This window comes from Cebus imitator, unplaced genomic scaffold, assembly GCF_001604975.1.
Source record: "Cebus imitator isolate Cc_AM_T3 unplaced genomic scaffold, Cebus_imitator-1.0 Scaffold38, whole genome shotgun sequence".
Taxonomy (NCBI): Eukaryota; Metazoa; Chordata; class Mammalia; order Primates; family Cebidae; genus Cebus; species Cebus imitator.
The window spans coordinates 690,217-711,284 of NW_016107353.1; the positions used below are offsets into that span (position 1 = coordinate 690,217).

The 21,068-nt window shown below is 54.4% G+C and overlaps 1 protein-coding gene across 8 annotated transcripts in view; it reads left to right on the forward strand.

Moving 5' to 3' along the window:
* PPFIA4 (PTPRF interacting protein alpha 4) overlaps nucleotides 1–21,068 on the forward strand; it is a 52,539-nt gene that overhangs the window by 7,625 nt on the left and 23,846 nt on the right. For 4 of the 8 annotated variants that reach the window (XR_005199631.1, XR_005199633.1, XM_017525342.2 and 1 more), the window contains exons 2-15: nucleotides 4,772–5,404; nucleotides 9,845–9,946; nucleotides 10,402–10,566; nucleotides 10,844–10,918; nucleotides 11,162–11,251; nucleotides 11,799–11,990; nucleotides 12,270–12,416; nucleotides 12,676–12,810; nucleotides 14,742–14,825; nucleotides 15,083–15,214; nucleotides 15,409–15,471; nucleotides 16,165–16,256; nucleotides 18,225–18,333; nucleotides 19,877–20,085. Coding sequence is in view for 3 of the 8 variants with exons in the window: in XM_017525342.2 (XP_017380831.1) it covers nucleotides 5,171–5,404; nucleotides 9,845–9,946; nucleotides 10,402–10,566; nucleotides 10,844–10,918; nucleotides 11,162–11,251; nucleotides 11,799–11,990; nucleotides 12,270–12,416; nucleotides 12,676–12,810; nucleotides 14,742–14,825; nucleotides 15,083–15,214; nucleotides 15,409–15,471; nucleotides 16,165–16,256; nucleotides 18,225–18,333; nucleotides 19,877–20,085 (1,829 nt within the window). In the remaining 5 variants the exon portion in view is untranslated. Of the gene's footprint in view, nucleotides 1–2,077; nucleotides 2,368–4,771; nucleotides 5,405–9,844; nucleotides 9,947–10,401; nucleotides 10,567–10,843; nucleotides 10,919–11,161; nucleotides 11,252–11,798; nucleotides 11,991–12,269; nucleotides 12,417–12,675; nucleotides 12,811–14,741; nucleotides 14,826–15,082; nucleotides 15,215–15,408; nucleotides 15,472–16,164; nucleotides 16,257–18,224; nucleotides 18,334–19,876; nucleotides 20,086–21,068 lie in introns of those variants that run through there. The other 4 variants (XR_005199634.1, XM_037737324.1, XR_005199632.1 and 1 more) reach the window with 3 other exon arrangements.

Genomic DNA, 21,068 nt, shown 5'->3' on the forward strand with positions numbered 1-21,068 from the left:
AAAAAAAAAGAGGGCTAGATACAGGAACGCTTCCAAGGCCTTGAGCCAATTTTCTCTGTTGTAGAGTTCCCTTTGTTTGAAGCCAGCCAGGGATGGACTGCCCTGGAATGATTGTCAGTACAGGTCTGTTCAGTTCCATGTGTGTTAGGGCCCTGTGTCAGAGCACTCAGAGATGGGTCTACAGATGAGATGATGTAAGAGAAGTCCCATGAAGACAGGTATAACTAGAGGGCAATGCTGGGTCAGTGGAAGAGATCTCACCCATTGGAGGGATCAGAAGGGACTCCGTGGAGGAAGTGGTGTTTGAGATGAGCATAGAGGGTGATCTAAGTTCATTAGACTGCCATGGAAAGGGAGATGAGAGGCAGGCCAGTGAGGAACTGGATGAACAGGCGCTATAGGTGGGCCTTGGGAGCAGGCCAGTGAGCAGGGCTAGGGAAGGGCTAGGGAGCAGCAGGAGAGGAAGTGGGGCTGGATTTCTGGAGGAGAGGATGAGTGAGGGCCAGGCTCCTTGGGGTGCTGAGCTGGACAGGGAAGAAAGAGAAGCTTCTGGACAGCCTGAGGCATGGGGAGCTGGGCTGCAGGTCCGCTGCAGGGAGAAAGTCTGAGAGCCCGAAGGGTGAGGGCTCAGAAGAGTGTCTGTTTCTGCAGTACCTATGGGAGTCGGGGCAGTGTGGGGAACTCAGGGAAGCTGCCCACAACTTGGTGTGGAGCCAGCTAGGGGCTGGGAGCAGAAATTTGGGTGCATGGTGGATGGGCCCTCCCAGTGGGGTCTTTCAGTCGCCCCAGGGCCTTATGACCATGTTGGCTGCTGTGTAGAGGCTTTCCCCCAGGCTGGAGGAGGAGAGAGACAGGGAAGGCCAAGAGGAGCTGTCCTCCGGCTGCCATCACCTGATGAGGGTGGGGAAGGTTCCTTGGTGGAGACGTGAGGCCTGAAGGAGTTGTCTCTTCTTCCTCCCCACTCTCTTCTTCCTCCTTCTCCTACCCCTCTTTGGCATGAGACAAACGAATTGAATCCTAGTTCTTCATTTCACTAGCTGTGTACACTTGGTTATATGACATTGCATCTCAGTTCTCACTTCTGTGAAATGGGAAGAAGAATTACATCTTCCTTGCAAAAAATTATGAGGACCAAAATAAATTAATCAATGTCACTTGGCAGCACGGTGCTGGGCACATGGTAAACGTGAGTGACTCATAGCAGCTCTGATAATTGTTATTTTTCTGGAATACCCCCGGCTTCCCCATTTCCTCAGATCCTCCCTGCTCACCTCCAGCTGGGTGGTGTCTGACCCTCCGCTTTTCCCTTGTGGCTGTCACCCGGAGACTCCGTTTTTGCCCAGCTAAATAGCGCCTCAGATGCTCCTAGCAGCCTTGCCCCAGCCTGTGGCCTCTGCAGGGGCTGGCAGCCTTGCCCTTGTCCAGCTCGCTCCGTGGCTGCGCCTGCCATCTGGTAGGCAGGAGGGAGCCAGACCTATGTGTGGGGCCAGCCAGAGCAACAGACCCATAGTGCCCATCCCTCCTGTGTGTTAGGAAAAGGTGGGGGTGACTATTGTGATGCCAGTGAGCCCCCCAAGTTGCCTCTTCTGTTTCTAAAGGCCCAAGGCCTACTTTTTGTCCGATCCCCCACCCCCCACACACGCGCACTCACACCCACTCACTCTGGAGCCCTCTTCCACTGCTTCACAGCCTGCCCACACTCCTCCCCGGCAAAGCCCCTTGCAAATGCTTGCTTTGGGGACTGGCAGCTTTCGCCTCTGAATCAGGACCTGTGACTGTGACTTAGAAATTGTGCGGGAGTTGAGGAGGCTTCTGTGAGGCTGAGATGATAATTGCGCTATTTAAAGACGGCCCTGGAGCCAGAGGAGCCGGAAGGAGCCAGGTGCCCCATGTGGCTGTCCTAGGGCTCCCTTCTGCTCACTGTGCCCATGCAGCCGACAGGTCGGGGCAGGAGGTCCTGGACAGTTATCTCGGGGCATCTGCCTGGCAGTCCTCTCTGGGCTCATCTTCAGACCAGCTCTACATGATGCCATTTGGCCAGGGGAAGTGGAGTTGCTCCCTGGCACCTGGTTTAGAGAGAGGCCAGAGAAGGGCTAGTGAGAAGAGAAGCAACCAAAGCCGGCTTCTCACTTGCCAAAATGACCAGGAGGATTTGGGAGCCAAGTTGGACCAGATGGCCAGTACCTCACAGTGGGCAGCCTGAGGTCCTGCTCTTCCTTCCTGAGAAGTCTCCAGCCCCTTTCCTGTAAGAAGCTTTAAAAACTCCACCCACAGCAGGCCAACACTAAGGTAATTCACACTCCCATGCAATCACGGGGTGCTTTCTACTCTTCATTTATTGCCCATCCAAGATCTCATCCCCCTAAGGTAGGCAAAACCAGGGTTGTGGGTTTCCTCTTATAGCTGAGGCCTCAATAACTGGTAACAAGCCTGAGGTCGCCCTGCTGGTCTGTGGCAGGACTGTAACCCCGTCTCCTGAGTCCCTGCTCTGGGCTTCTTCCTTTATGCTACACTGCAGGCTGCCTGGGAATCTGGTGGGCTGGGGCCACTGCTGGGGTACCTGAGCTCCTTCCTGGCACACTACAGTCTTCTCCAAAGTTAACCTCTGCCACAAGGGGCCCCTTCCCAAGCCTAGCCTTCTCTTTTGGCATCTTGGTGTGTGTGGAGGGGTGGGGGAAGATGGGGAGGTGGGCCTGGATGTTGAGCTTGGGGAGGTAGGCTGGGGCCATATGGCCTTTCAGCCTCAGGGCTGGAGCATTCAAGTTGGAGGGGCCTGGGCCTGGTGGGTGGGAAAATTGAAGGAACTGCAGTTATCAGCATCAGGGAGATGCAGCTTTGGCCAGACTGGGCAGCAGCCCTTCCTCTCCACTCCTAGCTGCTCTGAGGGGCTGGGAGGTACGAGTAGGCTACCCTGGCAGTAGCAATGTTGGAGAAAGGAGGAGGCTGACCAAGCTTCTACGTTTTACTTCTGTAGTCTTCTGGGACCCTACCCTTCATGGTGGCTGTCTGGCTTGGGGAAGGATCCCCTTGACCAGAGTTTGTGTCTGGTTTCTATACATGGGAGTGTGTATGTGGCCACGTGGGTGTCTGTTCTAGGTCTCTGTGTTTCTGTCTCTGTGCATGTGTGTGTGCACTTGTGTATGTGTGCATGCATGTGTGTGTGTATGTGTATGTGCATATGTGTGTGCATGACCACATGCCTGCTTGTACTACTACACCCCTCTGAGAAGGGCTAGGAGTGTGAGCTCTGAATTTTCAAGCTGGTGCACTAACTTTCCTCTGATCTCGACCACGCATTGCTCCCCAGTCTCCCTCTTCCTTTCCCCTATTTCTGCCTAGAGCATCGGTACTCTGGGGAGGGCTCTGGGTAGGAGAGGCCTGGCTCTTCTGTGTTTCCCCTGCAGGGTTCAGTCCTGCCGCAGGCCTGTGCAGTGTCTGACCTCTCACCTCACACTGGGTCCAGATGCCTCTTGCCCACCCTGACCCTCCTAGTTTGCCTGTTATTCTCACCCTGAAGGTGGACAGAAGGCTTTCCCTGTGTCTCCCACAGGATAAGAGAGAGGAAGGAGGAAAAGCATCATTTATGGAGCACCTCCAGTGTGCCCATCACTGTGCTGGGGGCTTCATACCCTTTCTCTCCTGCAGCTGGGGCCTCTGAAGACAGTCCTTTCTGAAAAACGACTAAGGTGGCAGCTTTCTAATGTGGACAGGGAGGTTGGAATCTGATTATAGGCAGAGAAATCCCCAGCTGCAGCGGCCTTTCTCATTACTTTGGCGTTACTTCATCGCTGGCTTCCTTTACTCTGACCATTGGGCTCCTGTGCCATGCTCAAGGCATCAGCAGAGCCAGGCTGTGCACATGCTAACTGACCTTGGTGGTGACTTCTACAGTGTCAGCCATGGGTAATGGGGCTGAGAGGGCAGATTCACAGCCATGATAGGGGCCGCACTGTAGCCCCACCCCAGGAATGGCACACCCCACTCCCACATCACCCCGGCGTTCCTTTCCATCATGTAGTCCCCGCTCTGATGCAAAGGTGGGAGGCTGTGAACTCAAAATCCAAGCCTGCTGTCTGCCAGGCCTGTGTGCTATCTTCCTTGGCAGGTTTTGGAAGTGGGGAATGACTTGAGTCAGAGCCACCTCCCTGAATCATGGACAGTGTAGCAGGTCAGGGCTCTCTGCCTGTTCCGGTACCCAGTCTGTGCCTCTCCAAACCCTTAGCCATGTTGTGCCAGTGGCCAGGGCAGGAACTACTCTGTCCCTGTTTCCTATGACCCCAAGAGTCCAGCCTTTAGGACTCACACCCACTCCCACTAAGCGTTCTTTATAACCATCTGCACTTGCCTTGGTTGGTTTAAGTGATGGGGAAAAGGACAGGGGTGGCACAGAGACCCTGTTTCCTCCCCTCCCACCCCCAGGTCTCAGGAGGACTCTGGGCATCCTGCCGGCTGCTCCCCTGCCACTGACTGAATCATTTCTATATTTGGCCAGCAAGCCACGTGGGTAGGGGAACCACTGCCACTGTGGCTGCACTTCTGACAGCTGTGGGGAGCAGGGAGAGGCAGAGGCTAGGCAGTAGGCATGTGCATTCCTTGGGAGAACTAAGGAGACGCCATCAGAGTGAGTAAGCCTGGAGCAGGGACATGCGCCAGCCAGCACCTCCCTCTCTCCCCCAACATCCTAGTTCAGGTCCTGTCTCCTCTGCTCCACCCCCTCCCCTGATGCCCTTCACCACTCAGCTGGTACTCACAGCAGTCTCTTTTCTCACAGACACACTGCCCTCCAGAAACGATGGGTGTCGCTAGACCCAGCTGCGACTCTGCCAGGCTCCGGTGCTCAGTCTAAGAGAAGGGCTATCTTCCAGCCCTGTTCTCCCTGCCTGTCATGGCCACATTTGGCTGCTGTCTGCTTGTCTGGGGACAGAGGGCACCCAGCCCCAGCCCTGAGAAGTTAAGCCAGGCCTTCTGGCTCAGCTCCACAGGGGCACTCCAGGCCCCAGGCCGCTTTCAGAGCAAAAGCAACTGATGCCATGGGAGAAGCCCCTGCCCACCTGTCCACTTGCCTGGCACTGCCCACTCTGAGACCCATGCACTGGGTTCCCCTGGAGGTGCCAACCCTGTGAGTCCCTCCCTGTCCTCTGACGCTGAGAAGGCCCTGCCCACCCCCACCATGTGTGAGGTAATGCCCACAATCAACGAGGGGGACCCCCTGGGGCCCCCCCATGGCGCCGATGCTGACGCCAACTTCGAGCAGCTGATGGTGAACATGCTGGATGAGCGGGAGAAGTTGCTGGAGTCTCTTCGGGAGAGTCAGGAGACCTTGGCAGCCACGCAGAGCCGGCTCCAGGACGCCCTGCATGAGCGGGACCAGCTCCAGCGCCACCTTAACTCTGCCCTCCCCCAGGTAAGGCCCAAAGGCCTGCATCACTCTTAACCCCTTTCTCTCCCCTAGCCCTGCTAGATCCACTGAGCCCTCAGCTCGTCTGCGTCTGTTTGCCTATCAACAATTGGAATTCACCGAGCATTTACTCTCCTTAATCTCTCTACTTGAATTCTTTCTCTCTTACTCCCAAGCTCCTCAGTTTGGAATTGGTTTGCTCTGGAGAAATGGATGGAGTTTGATGGGGGTAGGAAAATGCAACCGTAGGTGCCAGCTGCAGTGAGCGCAGACGGCCAGCAGGTGGCACCCCAGACTGGCAAGAAACCTGCCTGCCTGCTCCTCTCTAGTGCCCTATTCTTGGAGGTGGCAGGTGGGAATCACAGGCAGTAGAGACGGGAGAAGCCTTAGTGATCGTCTCGTCCAGCTCCAGTATTGCACAGATGAAAAAAGCAAGAGGTATCACATGGAAGATGATAGGCAGGGCTGAGTCTAGAAGCCAGATATCTCGACATCCCGACATTCTGTCTTGTGCTCCTCATCAGCACAACTACCAGCTGTCCTGTAGTCCCATGTACTGTGTCCTTTCTATGGCATTTTGTAAGGATTCTCTCACTAAATTCTTATGACTCTGAAGTTGGTGCTGTTACCACCATCATCCCGTTGTACAAATTACAGAACTAAAGCTGGCAGAGATGAGTAAGTTGCTCATGGCCATCCAGGTGGTATGTGGTGGAGGCAGGAACTGAGCCTGGGGCTAAGTGCCGATAGAGGCCAAGTTTTTCAGCACTGCACCTATTTCTCCCTCACTGCATTGGCCCTGAGCTCCCTGATGATGCCTACTTACCACCCACTTGGTAGATATCCTAGGCAAGGCGCATGCTCTGGGGATGCAGGAGGGAGCAGGAGCCTGGGTAATTTGGTTCTTGGACTGTTTAGCTGCTGCTTGTCAAAGAAGCTCCGGCCGGGCATGGTGGCTCACGCCTGTAATCCAAGCACTTTGGAGGCCAAGGCGGGCGGATCACCCGAGGTCGGGAGTTCAAGACCAGCCTGACCAACATGGCGAAACCCCATCTTAAAAAATAATAATAATAATAAACAAAAAAACAGTAAATACTTCCAAAACAAAACAAAACAAAAACAACAACAACAAAAAAGAAGCTGTGAACTCTGCCTGGTAACCCGGCCCAGAGAGGGCTGCAGGTTGTATGTCTGTGAGGCAGTGCTCACAGTGACTGAGGGAACATCCTGCCCTCTCCGCCCCCCGTATGGGCGGAGAGATGGGTATTGAAAGCCAGTTCTAGACACATGGCATGGCCCATGCTGACCCAGTGAGGGTCAGTGCTGCTGGGGTTGGGGAGGCAGCCCTGAGGAGCCGAACAGCTCGAGCCTCAGCACCAGGCCCTTCCCGGATGAGGGGAGGAGAACCAGGGCTGGGTCTGGGTGGGTGAGTTTCCGAAGCAGAAGTGATGGTTGGTGGACAAGAATATGGAGCCCTGGTAAAGCAGCCGGGTGGGGAGGTGGGGCCCTCTTCTTTCACTTCACATGGGGCTCTGAACTTGCCCTGGAGTGAATGAGCTGGTTCCTGACTCCAAGGAGCTCACAGACTAGGAAGGAGACACACAACCCATGTGACTGGAGAGAATGCAGAGGAAGATAAGAGAGGCCCAAAAGGGTTATTAAGCACAGTATCAGTGATAAAAATAGCTGCCTTTGATGGCTTGGGCTAAGTGCTTTCTATACATTGGCTTGTTTAATTTTCATACCAACACCTGGAGCCTTTGATGGCTTGGGCTAAGCGCTTTTTATACATTGGCTCGTTTAATTCTCATACCAACACCTGGAGGGAGGACTGTTACCTCTGTCTTACAGATCAGAGAATGAGGCTCAGAGAGGTCAGGTAACTTGTTCAAGGTCATACAGCTAACAGGGACAGAGCTGAGATTTGATCCCAGGCCTACTCAACTTCCCACGCTGAAGTTTCATGAGGGCAGGGGTTGTGTCTTTCTTGTCACTATGTCCCCAGTGACCTGCACAGGACCTGGTACATGATAGGTGCTCACACATACTTGTGGTTGAATGATGGACTCCCAAGTTGGTGTTCTTGACCACTGCTCCAAATGGCTTTCAGGAGAGGGAGAGAGCCTCCCACTGGGGAGCCTGGAAAGCTCCCAGCAAGGCTGTATCCTTTGAGATGGGCTTTGAAGAATGGTTATGATTTCATCGGGTGGTGACAGAGGTTTTCCAGGGGGAGGGAGTCCACTGAGCCAAGATGTGGTGTTAGGAGGGCATGCTGGTGTTTAGGAACAGCAGGTGATCCAGGTTGACTGGGTCTTAGGGGATATGGAAATGACACGAGAGAGAAGTTTAAAAAACAGGTAAAAAGTTTATATTTGTAGGCTGGGTGCAGTGCCTCACTCCTGTAATCCTAGCACTTTGGGAGGCTCTCAGGAGTTCAAGACCAGCCTGAGCAATGTGGCAAAACATTATCTCTACAAAAAATCCAAAAATTAGCTGGGGATGGTGGCAAATGCCTGTGGTCCCAGTTACTCGGGAGGCTGAGGTGGAGGATCACCTGAGCCCAGGAGGTCCAGGCTGCAGTGAGTTGAAATTGAGCCACTGTACTCCAGCCTGGGTGACAGAGGAGACCCTGTCTCCTGTATTTGTAGACAGCATTGTGGTTTGGGAGATTTGTAGACAGCAGTGTGTCAGATAAGCTAGAGGTGGGGAGGGAGGGGACAGGTATCCTGTGAGGGAGGAGATAAGACAGCTGCTGAGCTTGAGACCAGGAGAGGGTGCAGCACCAGCCTTTTGGTGATGGCGTCATGGTATAGGGCTGGGTGGCAGGCTGTCAAGTCCTGTCTCTGGGTACAAGCATGCGTACATGAGTGTGTATGCCTGTGAAAGTGTGATTGTGTGCGTGCATAAGCTGAGGGACGACGCAGCATCAGGCCTGGGCTTCTGGAGTATGAGATGCTTGACCTTGCCCACCTTTGGCCATGGCCCTGATAGAAAGGCAATAATAAGTAATAATGTCAGAGGTTCATGGTTTCTCATGCTCTGGCATCTCTTGTCCCTTGTTCCCTCCCACAACCCCTCTAGCCCCTTTTGCCCTATCTGGAGTGATGAGAAGGGTTTGGGAGTTCTTCCTTTGGTCATGCATGAATCCTTGGTGTGTGAGGGAGGCTGCAGGTTAGGACAGGGGTGAGGCCAATTGCATCACTCTCAGGACTCGGACATCCACAGAGTTTGGGCCACTCATCTGAAAACCTCCCTGGAAGGAGGTGATGTTTAGTTACACAGGTTACGATGAGCCTGGAATGTGGGAGCAGCCTCTCACTCCTGTATGCTTGTCCTGATGGAGGAGGGTGGGCCGGCAAAGTCTCTGAAGGCATCTGGGCCTGACAGTGTGGAAATGGACCCCTCTAGAAGTAATACTTGGCACATGGTTATTTGGTAAAGCCAGGGCAAGTGCCTCGGCATCAGGAGCTGAGACACAGCCCTTGCCTGGTTGAGCAGGGCTCCTAGGAAGCCTGACTGGGCAGGTCCGCAGGCTGTCTTGCTCCTGTTTAGGTAGGTCCTTGGATCCGCTTATTTTACCCACTACTTGCAATTTGCAAAGCCCTGGGATGGGGCTGGAGGAGCTCCCTGAGGCGCTCATGCAGACATTGTCTTCAAAACCTCTTTCTCTTCCCTCTTTTATTTTATTTTATTTTTTTAGTTTTTTTGGGATGGAGTCTTGCCCTGTTGCCCAGACTGGAGTGCAGTGGTGCAATCTCAGCTCACTGTAACCTCCGTTTCCCCGGGATTCAAGTGATTCTCCTGCCTTAGCCTCCAGAGTAGCTGGGATTATAGGTACACCACCATGCCCAGCTAATTTTTGTATTTGTGGTAGAGATGAGGTTTCATCATGTGGGCCAGGCTGGTCTCCATCTCCTAACCTCAGGTGATCCACCAGCCTCAGCCTCCCAAAATGCTGGAATTCAGGCATGAGCCACTGCACCAGCCTTCTCGTCCCGCTTTCACATCCATCAGTTTCTGTTTGGACCTCATTCCCCCAAACCAGATGCAGAACTCTCCTCCATCAGTTTCTAAAGGAAAATGTCATTGAATTCCTGGAGAAATGGAAATGCCAAGTGGGCGGGAGGACGTAATCTGGTCATACTGGAGGCCAGATGGGGAAGGGCCTGCAGAGCAGACTCAGTGACTGTCTCACTCCTGTGTACAACTTGTTCCCTTGGATTCTAACACGTGGAACGCATGGAGGGCCCAAAGATGTGGCCCCCTCTGGAGAAGCACATGCTAGCTGCAGGTTTAGTGACCAGCAGTGCGGATGGACTGGGATTTAGTTGGGGAGGTAATGGAAGTAAGGGATGGGTGAGAGGATCCCACCACTGACTTGTGCCTGCAGAACACTGCTTTGGGGGTGAATCTTCAAGCACTGAGGGGCCTTGGGGGGGTTTTCAGGAATTTGCCACCTTAACTCGGGAGCTGAGCATGTGTCGGGAGCAGCTTCTAGAGCGGGAGGAAGAGATATCAGAGCTGAAAGCAGAAAGGAATAACACACGGGTAAGTGGGGATGACCGTGTGTGTGTGTGTGTGTGCACGCGCGTGTGTGTGTGTGTGTGTGTGTGTGTGTGTGTGTGTATGGGGGTGTGCTGTGAACACCTTAACTGAGAGAGCAGGCAAGAGTGGGGCCAGGCACAGCCCTAGCTCAAGCCCCATCCTTCCCTCTTCCTGTCTCCCATCCTGGGGTGAGAGCCACACAATTTAACCACCAGTGCAGGGCTCTCCACCTGCAGTTGCTGGTTCACAGAAAGCTCAGGGTCCTGGGGAGAGGCCGGGCAGCTGGCTTGTGTAGTATCAGTTGGGGCAGCGGCTCTGTGCCACTTTGGAAGTATTTCAGCGTTTTAACAGTGGTATGGCTGTACTCTTGTCTGCTCGGGGATCACGTGGGCCCTGCTTGTAGCCCTTTGGGCACATGCTTACAGCCCTCCCTGTCGCCCTCCCCTGCTCCCTGCTAGCTGCTTCTGGAACATCTGGAGTGCCTGGTGTCCCGCCATGAACGGTCACTGCGGATGACTGTGGTGAAGCGCCAGGCCCAGTCACCTTCGGGGGTCTCCAGTGAGGTGGAGGTGCTGAAGGCCCTCAAGTCACTGTTTGAGCACCACAAGGCCTTGGATGAGAAGGTGCCCATCTGCCCGCTAGTCCCCCGCCCCTCCAGCCAGCCTGCCTAGAGCCTCCCATGTATCCCTTCTCTGAGATTTCTGTATCTGGTATTTAGGAAACCCTGGCTCCCTTCAACCATTGTCTTCACTTCAATCCTCCTGTTAGGCTCCCTCCTGCAAATGTGCTTCTTAGCAGGCCCTTCACTGCCCTCAAGCTCAGTAGACGAAGCCCAGGCTCCTCCAGCCTGACTCAAGTGGGGTCCCCCTTTCTTCCTCCATCTCCCATTACCTTGAGCAGGTGCGAGAGCGGCTCCGGGCAGCGCTGGAGCGAGTCACCACCTTGGAGGAGCAGCTGGCAGGTGCCCACCAGCAGGTAAGCTGACTGCTCACTCTCCGTCTGCAGCCCCTGGAAGTCCAGGCTGGTTCACGCCTGTGCCCTACTCTGTTTCTCATCGGATTTCTTCCTGCTGCAGCTGGAGGCTGCTAGGCGAGGCTAGGCTGAGCACTGCTTTCTAGGAGGCACCTGTTTAACCAAGGCAGGGGCTTGGGAAGGGTCTGAAATGTATGGGAGGTTCTCTTCTCTTTGACTTATCGCCCCGGGGCGTGTGCCCTGTAGGTGTCGGCCCTGCAGCAGGGGGCAGGGGTCCGGGATGGAGCAGCAGATGAGGAAGGGACTGTGGAGCTGGGGCCTAAGCGCCTGTGGAAGGTAGGTCATGGGAGCTGTGTAGCAGGGGCCATGTGTTCCCCAGGATGGGAGGCTGGAAGCTCACTAACTGCTTGAGTTAAATCTGGGGCTTTCTCCAATATTCCCACTTATCTTTTCTTCTTCTCCCCACTTCATCTGCAAAGAAATCTGTAGATTTTTATTTTAGTGCCCAACACACGCTGGGCACGTCGTATGCTTGTCTACTTGAATTGTTAGGTTCCCTCTGCCTTGTGTGGCAGCATCAGGCAAGATTCTCCTCTCTCTGAGCCTTTGTTCCCCCAGTCATGCCCCTTCCTGGGTTACAAGAGGCTGGCATAGCAGATAAAACTAGAAACTTGTTTTTCAAGAGAGACACAGGATAGCAAGGTGTTTGGTCATTGTCAGGAGACCTCCTGGGGTGCAGAGGGAGGAAACTGTAGCTGGAGGAGTGCTGTGATGTTGGGGGCACAGCTGGGACCTGCTCTGGGTGTGCTGTTCCTCCTCCTACCCCCTGGGATAGGGGTGGCTGGGATGCTCCTGTGACTCACAGAGCTCACTGTCCCTGGAGGAGGATGCTGGCCGGGTAGAGGAGCTGCAGGAGCTCCTAGAGAAGCAGAACTTTGAGTTGAGCCAGGCCCGGGAGAGACTCGTCACCCTGACAGCAACCGTGACCGAACTTGAGGAGGACCTGGGCACGGCCCGCCGGGACCTCATCAAGTCAGAGGAGCTGAGCAACAAGCATCAGCGGGACCTCCGGGAGGTGTGTGAGGGTGCAGGCCTGCTGCGGGACCTCATCGTGGAGGGTGTGGAGGGAGGGCCAGCAAGGGCTTGGGGGCGTGAGACTGAACACCTGCCTACTTGCCTGGGTCCATTGTGTGGGGCAGTCATGGAAGGGGTGGACCAAGGCCAGAAACTGACAGGGGAGTGTAGCTCATGCCCCTTAATGGGTTCCAGTCAGCCAGGTGTGGGTGGGGAGGCGTAGATAGGATGGAGGCAGGGAAAGGCTGCTGACCGTTCCCCTCGTCCCCTCTTCTCCCAGGCTCTGGCCCAGAAGGAGGACATGGAAGAGCGGATTACTACACTGGAGAAGCGTTACCTGGCTGCTCAGCGCGAGGCTACATCCATCCATGACCTCAATGACAAGCTGGAGAACGAGCTGGCCAACAAGGAGTCCCTGCACCGCCAGGTACCTCCTCAGGGTGGGTGGGTGGGGGGCATTCTTCTTAGCCCTGGAGGTGTCCTTGTGAACCTACCCGCAGTGGCCGAGGAGCCCCTGGGTCTAGCAGTTCGCCCTTCGAAAGGGGAAGTCAGGCATCTTGGGCAGCCAACAACCAAGATTGTCCGTTGCTGCTTCTGACCTGTCATCTGCTCTCTGCCGAGGCTGGGTTAGGGGTGGGGGCTTCAGTGCTCCCTCTTGAGTCACTTCACCACCCCCACGTTGCTAGTGTGAGGAGAAGGCCCGACAACTGCAGGAGCTGCTGGAGGCGGCAGAGCAGAAGCTGCAGCAGACCATGCGCAGGGCAGAGACGCTGCCAGAGGTGGAGGCTGAGCTGGCCCAGAGAATTGCAGCCCTCACCAAGGCAAGTGGGCCAGGGGCCTGGGATCTGCCTCTGTCCCCCATGTTCTGAGCTCTCAGGGAGCCAGGCAGGGAAGGGAGCGCGTGGGAGGCGCATTGGGCCAGGAACCAGAAAACCGCTTCCCGCGGTGTGACTCCAGGGAGCACACTGCCTTGTGCCTGTCAGTTGGAAGAATAATGCCTGTCCTCATCACTCTGCAGGGAGGTGACAGTCTCATAAGAAGGGATGTAAAAGTACTTGAAGGAGATGAAACTATGTTGATGCAAAGTGTTTTTTTTTTTTTTTTTTTTTTTTTTTAATCATCTACGCTGTTGTCGTGAATACTTACTTTCGTTTGGGGCTAGAGCAGAAAGATTAGGACTTTCATCTCTGGAAAGATGAAACCTTAGAAGGGATATGGTATATACCTCCCTGAAGGGGAAGGGGTGGGGGTTAGGTTGAGTACATCTTTGACTGCCAAATTGAAGCATTCTAGAGCTAGGGACTGCCTCTGGTTGTTTGAATCCTGCAATTTTAGGATGAAGAAAAGAGAATATAATTTTATTTAGAGAAAGAAACATCCGAAATTAAATACAAAGTCAAGCTCAGCATTCCAGTTTTCTGTTTTAGTTATGAAGCCTAATAGAAACTATCCTCTATTTAATGGATGCTTTATGCAGTAGTAATTCTGAGAGGTATGCGGCATAGGTTCTGGAAGAGCCAGGTAAATGCACGGACTTAGACATGCAGGGGTTAATCAAAAGGATTTAGCAGTGTTTTCAGCTGGTCAGCCTCATATGGGATCACCGTGGCTCTCTCGGAACCTGTGGCGGGGAGACCTGTGTTTAGGAAGCACCAGGCATGGTGCTTGGAAGGGAGAGGCTGGCCAGCCAGTGTGCAGCTCAGCTGCTTCGAGGACAGAACTGCAGCCCGGCTGTGTCCCAGCAGACCCAGGACCAACACTGCTTCTGCCAGTGACTAGCTCTGCGACCTGGGAAAAGCCAGTCCCTGCCTTAACCCGGCCTCAGTGTCCTTATCTCTATGGTGGTGGTAGACAGAATGGTCTCAGAGGTCATTCTAGCCTCGAGGAATGAGGGATTGGGTTGAAATCACAGCAGAGGTTGTTATGTGTGGGCTGCTGGGTAGTCAGCTTTAGTATTTCCCAAAGCTGACATGAAGGCATGGCTGGAATGTTTCATACAGTCAAGTGAGTCATCACAGGAGGAGCTGAAAGAAGGATTGCCTGGCTATAAGAGGTGTGGCTCTCTAGAATATCTTGCCAGCAGAGACAGGAGTATCTCCATCTCTGGGCATCCATGACTGGAAGCGGAGAGGCCTCCACTTGGGCGGGTTTAACAGCAGAGCTAGTAGCTACGCGAGTCTGGCACTTGTTGAGTGCTCACTGTGTTCTCAGTGTTGGCCTTGGATTATTTCATTTAGTCCTTGCAAAGGTCCAATGGGCTTGGGTGCTGTTATTACCCACATTTTACATTGTGGAAATGAAGGCACATAGAGGTTTGATCACTTGCCCAAGGTCACACAGGTGGTAAGAGGAGCCAGGATTTGAACCCAGGGGCATGGCATGAGTCCATGCTCTGCAGTGTAGTTCTATCCGTCTGGAAGCATGGAGATTTATGGTGGCTCATGCTTTCAAGTGGAGCTTTTTCTGGAAGCACGGGGAGGATTTACAGTCTCTTGAACTGCTAGCTCCAGGATGTTTTAAGGCGAGCCCTGAGCGGGGAAAAGGTAGGGGACACCTGGCAGGTGTTGGGGTACCTGGGAAGAAAGGCAGCGGGGATGGAGGTTCTGCTCCAAGATGATAGGTGGAGGCTGAGCTTCACTGGTACAAGGGGCCATAATCCCCAGGGCCACCCTGGCACTAGGGTGCAGGGGATATGGGGCCTGAGCAGGAGGAACAAGGTCTACGGGCTGCACCGACCCATCCCTGCCCGTAGGCTGAAGAACGGCATGGCAACATTGAGGAGCACCTGCGGCAGCTGGAAGGACAGCTGGAGGAGAAGAACCAGGAGCTGGCACGGGTGAGGGCACCAGGCTGGGCCCACAGGCCCCTTCCTTACCCCAGGGCAGGCTCCCAGGGTGGTCTGTGGAAGGAGCATGGAGGAAGGGCCTGACCAGGGACAGAGCCACAGAGGGTGGGAGGGGCTGGCAGGTGCAGGAGGAGGTGGTCAGGAGAGTGGAGAGAGCGGCTCCTAGAGGATGAGAGGAGTCGAACCCCAGCAGGAGAGGGTGGGGCCTCTGGTGAGGGCGGCCTGGTGCGAGGTAGGTGGCTGTGCAGGTGCGCCAGCGGGAGAAGATGAATGAAGATCACAACAAGCGGCTGTCAGACACAGTGGACCGGCTGCTCAGCGAGTCCAACGAGCGTCTACAGCTCCACCTGAAGGAGCGCATGGCAGCCCTGGAGGAGAAGGTGCCTGGAGGGGCGGGGTTGGGATGCCAGAGGTTAGTGTGGGGTGGGAAGGCGGGACTGCGATAGGTGCAGATGGGGTCTCACTGGGGTGGCTGGCCAGGCTGGAGAGGTGGGGCTGATACTACATACCTGGAGGCTCAGGTCTGGATTGGGAGAGGAAGGCAGGGGCCTGGCTCACAGCTGCTCTCCCCCAGAACACGTTGATCCAGGAGTTGGAGAGCTCCCAGCGGCAGATTGAGGAGCAGCACCACCACAAGGTACCCGGCTGTGGCCAGCCCCGCCCAGCCTGGGAGGGCCGGGTTGCAGGGAGGAAAGGACACCCTGCTTTTCACGCAGCTGCTCCGATACCCAGCAGTGTTAGCGCATATGTTAGTGCACTACATACGCTGTTCCGTGATTCCTCAATAGGGCCCATCATGGTAGGTGCGTCACTGCCTGCAGGTGAAGAAGAAACTGAGGCTGGAAGTGTAGGGCAAAGGTGGACAGCAGAGAGGCAGGGCCCAGGGAGGGGCTCTACCCCAGGATTTGAGGGGGGCCTCAAACCTGGTGCGGCCAGAGCCTGGTGATTCTGGGAGGGTTCACCTCTGTCCTAGCCTTAGCAGTGTCTGTGAGGTCTGGGAGAGCGCTGGGGCCCTCTGCTGCCCCGCCTCACCTGCTGTGCGTTTGTGCAGTGGTGAGGGGTCAGCAGTCTAGGCTAGCAGAGCCCTTCCCAGACAGACCCCCTCCCGGCCCTGCCCCTCTGCCCATCCTTCCACTCACTCTCCGGTTGGACCTCTTCCCTTTTGGTGTCATCTGTGGGCCTGGCCTGGGGCCCCTGATTTTGGACTTTGTAGTACATTCTTCAGCTTCTCTGCAACTCTGCTGTCCTCTTTGTCCCTCTCTCACTCCCTCCCTCCCTCCCTCTCTGCCCCTCCCTGGCCCCCTCCCCCACCCCGGGTCTGCTGGCACAGGGCCGCCTGTCTGAAGAGATTGAGAAGCTGCGCCAAGAGGTGGACCAGCTGAAGGGCCGAGGGGGGCCGTTTGTGGACGGCGTCCACTCCAGGTACTGCAGCGCCAGAGGCTGGGTGCACCAGAATGGGGTCCTGATGGACCCTGCGGAAGGAGACTTCCTTCCAAAAAAAAAATGCCCAGGACCTCAAGGTCCTCCTCCTATTCAGGCTGGGACATTGAGGCTTGGAGAACTTGGTCAGAGTCACCCAGCTTACTTGGGCAGTTTGGGAGGGAGCACCTCTCCTCTGAGGGCTGCTGAGAGGCGAGTTATCAGACAGACAGTGCCCTGTCTCCACTGCGGTAGGACATAGGCCATGCTTTCTGCCTCCTTGACAGAGGGCACACCCTTGAGAGAGGTCTGCAGGTCCCTTGCTTACCCGTGTCCCGCAAGGCTCACTGGCAGTGAGAGCTACTCATTCCAGTTCTCTTGAGAGTCAAGGCCCACCCAAGTTCAGGCAGTGGGCAGAAAGGCAGCAGGAGAGATTGGAGTGGAGCATCGGAAACTTCCGTACTGGAATTTGGGACGCCATGGCAATCCTATGGTCTTGGCATTGTAAGAGATGGAGTTTATCTCCTAATGCTTGAATTAGACCCATGTTGAGGGAACCTCTGCTTTTCCCCCCACATTTTGTGGAGCGATTGGTGTTGAACTCAGACCTTGAGCCTGTCCTCAGTCCCCAGGCCAGAGAGGTGGGGTGAAGACAGAGGAGACTGAAGTGGTTGGTGCCACTCAAGGCTCATGGCTTTTGGCTGTTTTCTTTCCAAACCAGTCTCTTAGATCAGAAACCTGTCATTCCCTTTGGTCATGTGCTTGCTCTATCCAGGAAGTGGGGACGAACTACCGTGAAGAACGGTGGATGGAAATATGCACATGGGCGTGTGGAGGGGCAGTGCTTGAAATAGGGAAGGGGACATCGAGCTTGAAGAAGAGAAGCCCATGGGTGTCTGGAGTGGTAGGGGCTTAAGTGCCATCTCCACGTTCGCCAGGAATTACTGTATATAGGTATGAAGAGAAGCAGAGGATGGAGACAGGTAACAGCAGTTGGGATTTCTCCTACGTCTCCCATCCTGACCAGGACAACCCCTCAATTAGTAAAACACAGCCCATAGTACACCAGGCCATTTGCCACTGCTCGGCTTCCCATAATGGTTGGGCATTCTTTGGTTTGACTATAGAATCGCTGGATACTTCATGGAATTGGAGCTGAGTTGAGGGAGAAAAGGGGAATATGCAAGAACTCCCCTGTCCCTCCAGGGACCCTGTGTACTTGCATAGTCTGCTGCAGGCTTGCGTGTCCCTTTGTTCCGGGCTCCCTCAAAGGTTCCAAGTGGGAAGGCACAGGGACGTGGTGCCTAGGGGAGGCTTCCAGATACTCCCCGGGATTGTTGCTTGGGTCCGAAAATCTCAGGTTGGAATAGACTCTTGGAGCACTCCAAGTGTTTTCTCTAGCTCGTGTTTCTGACAGTGTCGGGGCCTCCTAAAGCTTCCTGGGGATAGAGAGTATGCCTGGCTTGAATTTTAACCAGGGACTCAGTCCAGATTATGGGGAGACCCGAGGAAAAGTGCTGGGTAGAAGACCAAGAAACAGAGACTCTCAGAGTGAGAAGGATCTTTAGACATCATCCCTTCCAACCTGTCCCAGTGCCGGGAGCCCTCCTGCACCATATGTGTCAGATGGCCAGAGAGCCTCTGCTCCAATACCTCTTTGCTGGGGAGCTCAACTTTTTAAAAGCCACCAGTTGCATCATAAGCCAACCCTTGCCATTAGAAGTTCCTTCTTATGCCATATGGAAAGCCACTCTCTGGAACGTTCTGCCCTGGCTCATTCTGACCCCTGGAGCACCAGAGCATATGTCTCCTCTCTTGCTTACATGGCAGCTCTTCAGACATTTGTGACAGCTCCGTGTCCTGCTAAGACTTCTCTGAGCTGAAGATCCCTTGACTCTTTGTGCCTGCTGGGGGTGAGCTGGGGCTCTCAGTCCTCAGGGCCTGTCTTTCTCTCCCCTGTCCCTGCTCCAGGTCACACATGGGCAGTGCAGCAGATGTGCGATTCTCCCTGGGCGCAACCACCCACGTATCCCCAGGCGCGCATCGCCGCTACTCGGCATTGAGGGAAGAGTCTGCCAAGGTGAGGGGGCGGAGGGGTCTCCTCAGGGAGTTTGGGGTCAGTTCGGCCGCGTGCCTGGCTCCAGTTACGCAGACGGCTGGTGTGTGGGGCAAATCCTTCCCCTTCCCTCCCCTGTGTCAACGACAGCTGCAGCCCTGGGGTTGAGGCCACCGTCAGCTGCAACAGCTGTGCCCCCCTTGCCTTGGCCTCCTGGTGGGCAAGGGGTGGAGCTGGCGGGCAGCCAGCCAGTCCCTGAGGCCCCACTGAAGTGTGTGTGCGTGTGCCTGGGCGTGCAGGCGTGTGTGTCTGGTGGTCAGGGTGGGGGCTTCATGGGTAAGATGGAATTGGCAAGCTTTCTGGAACAAAAGCTGTGGTTCACGGGGGAGATGAGGGAGGGATGACAGGTTAACTGGCCCTGGACCTGGGAGTCTTCTGAGAAGCAGCTGTGGGTTCACGCTGTCTGCGTCTGCCCAGGGAGATTAGGGGAGAATGAGGAAACATATGGGGCAGAAAAATGCCGAGTTCTATCTTTTGGGAAAGTGCGATTATTCATCGTGGTTTGTCCTGAGCCCAGGTCCTCTAAATGGCATTTAGTTTACTGGGGTATTAGAGGATATAGATGGAGAAAGAGGGAGCTCCTAGTCTTGGGAAGGTTCATTTCTGCCGTTGAGAAACCCCTAGTCTTATGGGGGAGTCACAGTCTGAAGGTGCCTCTTTTTCTTTCTCTCCCCACTTCTTTACTTCTTCTGTTTATAAGAACATATTAGCTGCCCAGGAGCTGAGAGGCTGCGGGAGCCCTGAAGGGGAGCTAGGGGACTCGGGTCGTAGAAGGGTGTTAGAGTACCTTTCTGTCCCTGGCCCCCTTCCTCCTCTGCTCTTCTGGCTCTCCCTGCTCAGTTTTCTGCCTTTCCCTCTTCTGGGCCTTTGTCCACTGGATAGGTTTGTAGGATGATTTCAGAGAAGCCACCGCCTCTCGGGGTTGACCATGCTGCCCTGCGATGAATTGAAACTCTGCCGACTGTCTCGTCAGGCCTGCTTGGCCTTTCTGGTTCCCTGGGTGTAGTCAGCCTTTGAGTTTGTGTGGATGGAAACTGATAGCATTTATATGGTGCTCGCTTTGTGCCAGGCACTGTGCTAAGGGCTTTACATGTATTTTCCTCATTTGATCCTCACAGCTATCTATGAGTAAGTACTTTACCATCCCCATTTTACAAATGAAGAAACTGAGGCACAGAGAGGTTAAACAATTTTCCTGTGGTTACACAACTAGAATTTGTTGGAGCTGAGATTTAAACCAAGGCAGGCTCTCTCTGGACTCTCTTCTTAACCACTGCTAGCTAGCTTTTTCAATTAGTTTGAGCAGTATTTCTTAGACTGTACTGTGCAAACACATCACCCAGGGGTCTTGTTAAAATGCAGGTGTTGAGTCAGTAGGTCTGGTGCTGTGGCATTTTCAGCCAGCTCCCAGGAGATGTCAGTGCTGCTGGGTAGAGGTAGGGAGCGTCCTGCTCTGCAATTATCTGGGTGTCTTATTATGACTCCTTTACCCTCCTCCTTTGCTAAGGACTGGGAGACTTCTCCATTGCCTGGGATGCTGGCCCCGACAGCCGCCCCTGCCTTTGACAGTGACCCTGAGATCTCCGACGTGGATGAGGATGAGCCAGGAGGTCTGGTGGGCTCCACAGACGTTGTCTCCCCCAGTGGCCACTCAGATGCCCAGACCCTGGCCATGATGCTGCAGGAGCAGCTGGATGCCATCAATGAGGAAATCAGGTTAGGGGAGAGGTGGAGGACCTGGAAAGTGCTTTGAAGGGCATCGGGGCCCTTCGTATTGGAAAAATCCTATATGGATTTGCTCATATCTTATGACTGCAACTTAGCGTGCCACAGTTCAGGGACCCTTTGTGGGGCATGTGCCAGAGTGAGAGGGCGGGGCCTCAGTGGACCTCTCAGGCTTTACCTCCCCTCTCAGGGCTTGCGATATGGCTGGGCTCAGGAGGACGCACGCTGTGATCCTGCAGGCCTGCAGCTGATCATAACCACCAAGAGTGTAGCTCCCACTTACTGAGGCCAGCTCAGGGTGAGAGCTTTGTAAATGGCACTGTCTGTCTTGCCACAGTCCCTGAGGTAGGCAGCATGATACCTGCTTTACAGACAAAGGAACAGAAACTCAGAGAGGTTAAGTGACTTACCCAAAGCCACACAGAAGTGACAGAGCCAGGATTCAAACTCAAGTCTGAACTCGGTCCACTGCACCATGCCTCCTGTCCCTAGTGAGGCATCAAACGGAAACAGGACAGGGAAAGTTGTGAAACCTTCACTTTATCCTGACTTTTTAATGAGTTAATTAATGTTACTGACAAACAGTAGGGCAGCGTCTGAGCTGGAGTATATCAGAGCTTTACAAGCTGTACAGGTCATCCAGTTCAATGGTTCAAGGTATTGCACAGACCAGTTACAAAGAAGACACACACACACACACACACACACACACAGAGAGATAAAGAGAGAGAGAGAGAGAGAGAGAGAGGTACAAACATAGGACCACCAGCTTTTTGTTTTGCAAAGTAAAACATTAATGGTAATGAGTATCTATTATCACAATCCTTCTGCAAAAGAAAGGACATTTTAACATTCTGGAAGTAAGAAAGACATACTCAGAATAAAGGCGAGTCTTTCTTTGTGAAAGGCAGTGGGCATCTTTACTGCCGTGCGTGCGCATGCGTGTGTGTGTGTGTGTGTGTGTGTGTGTGTGT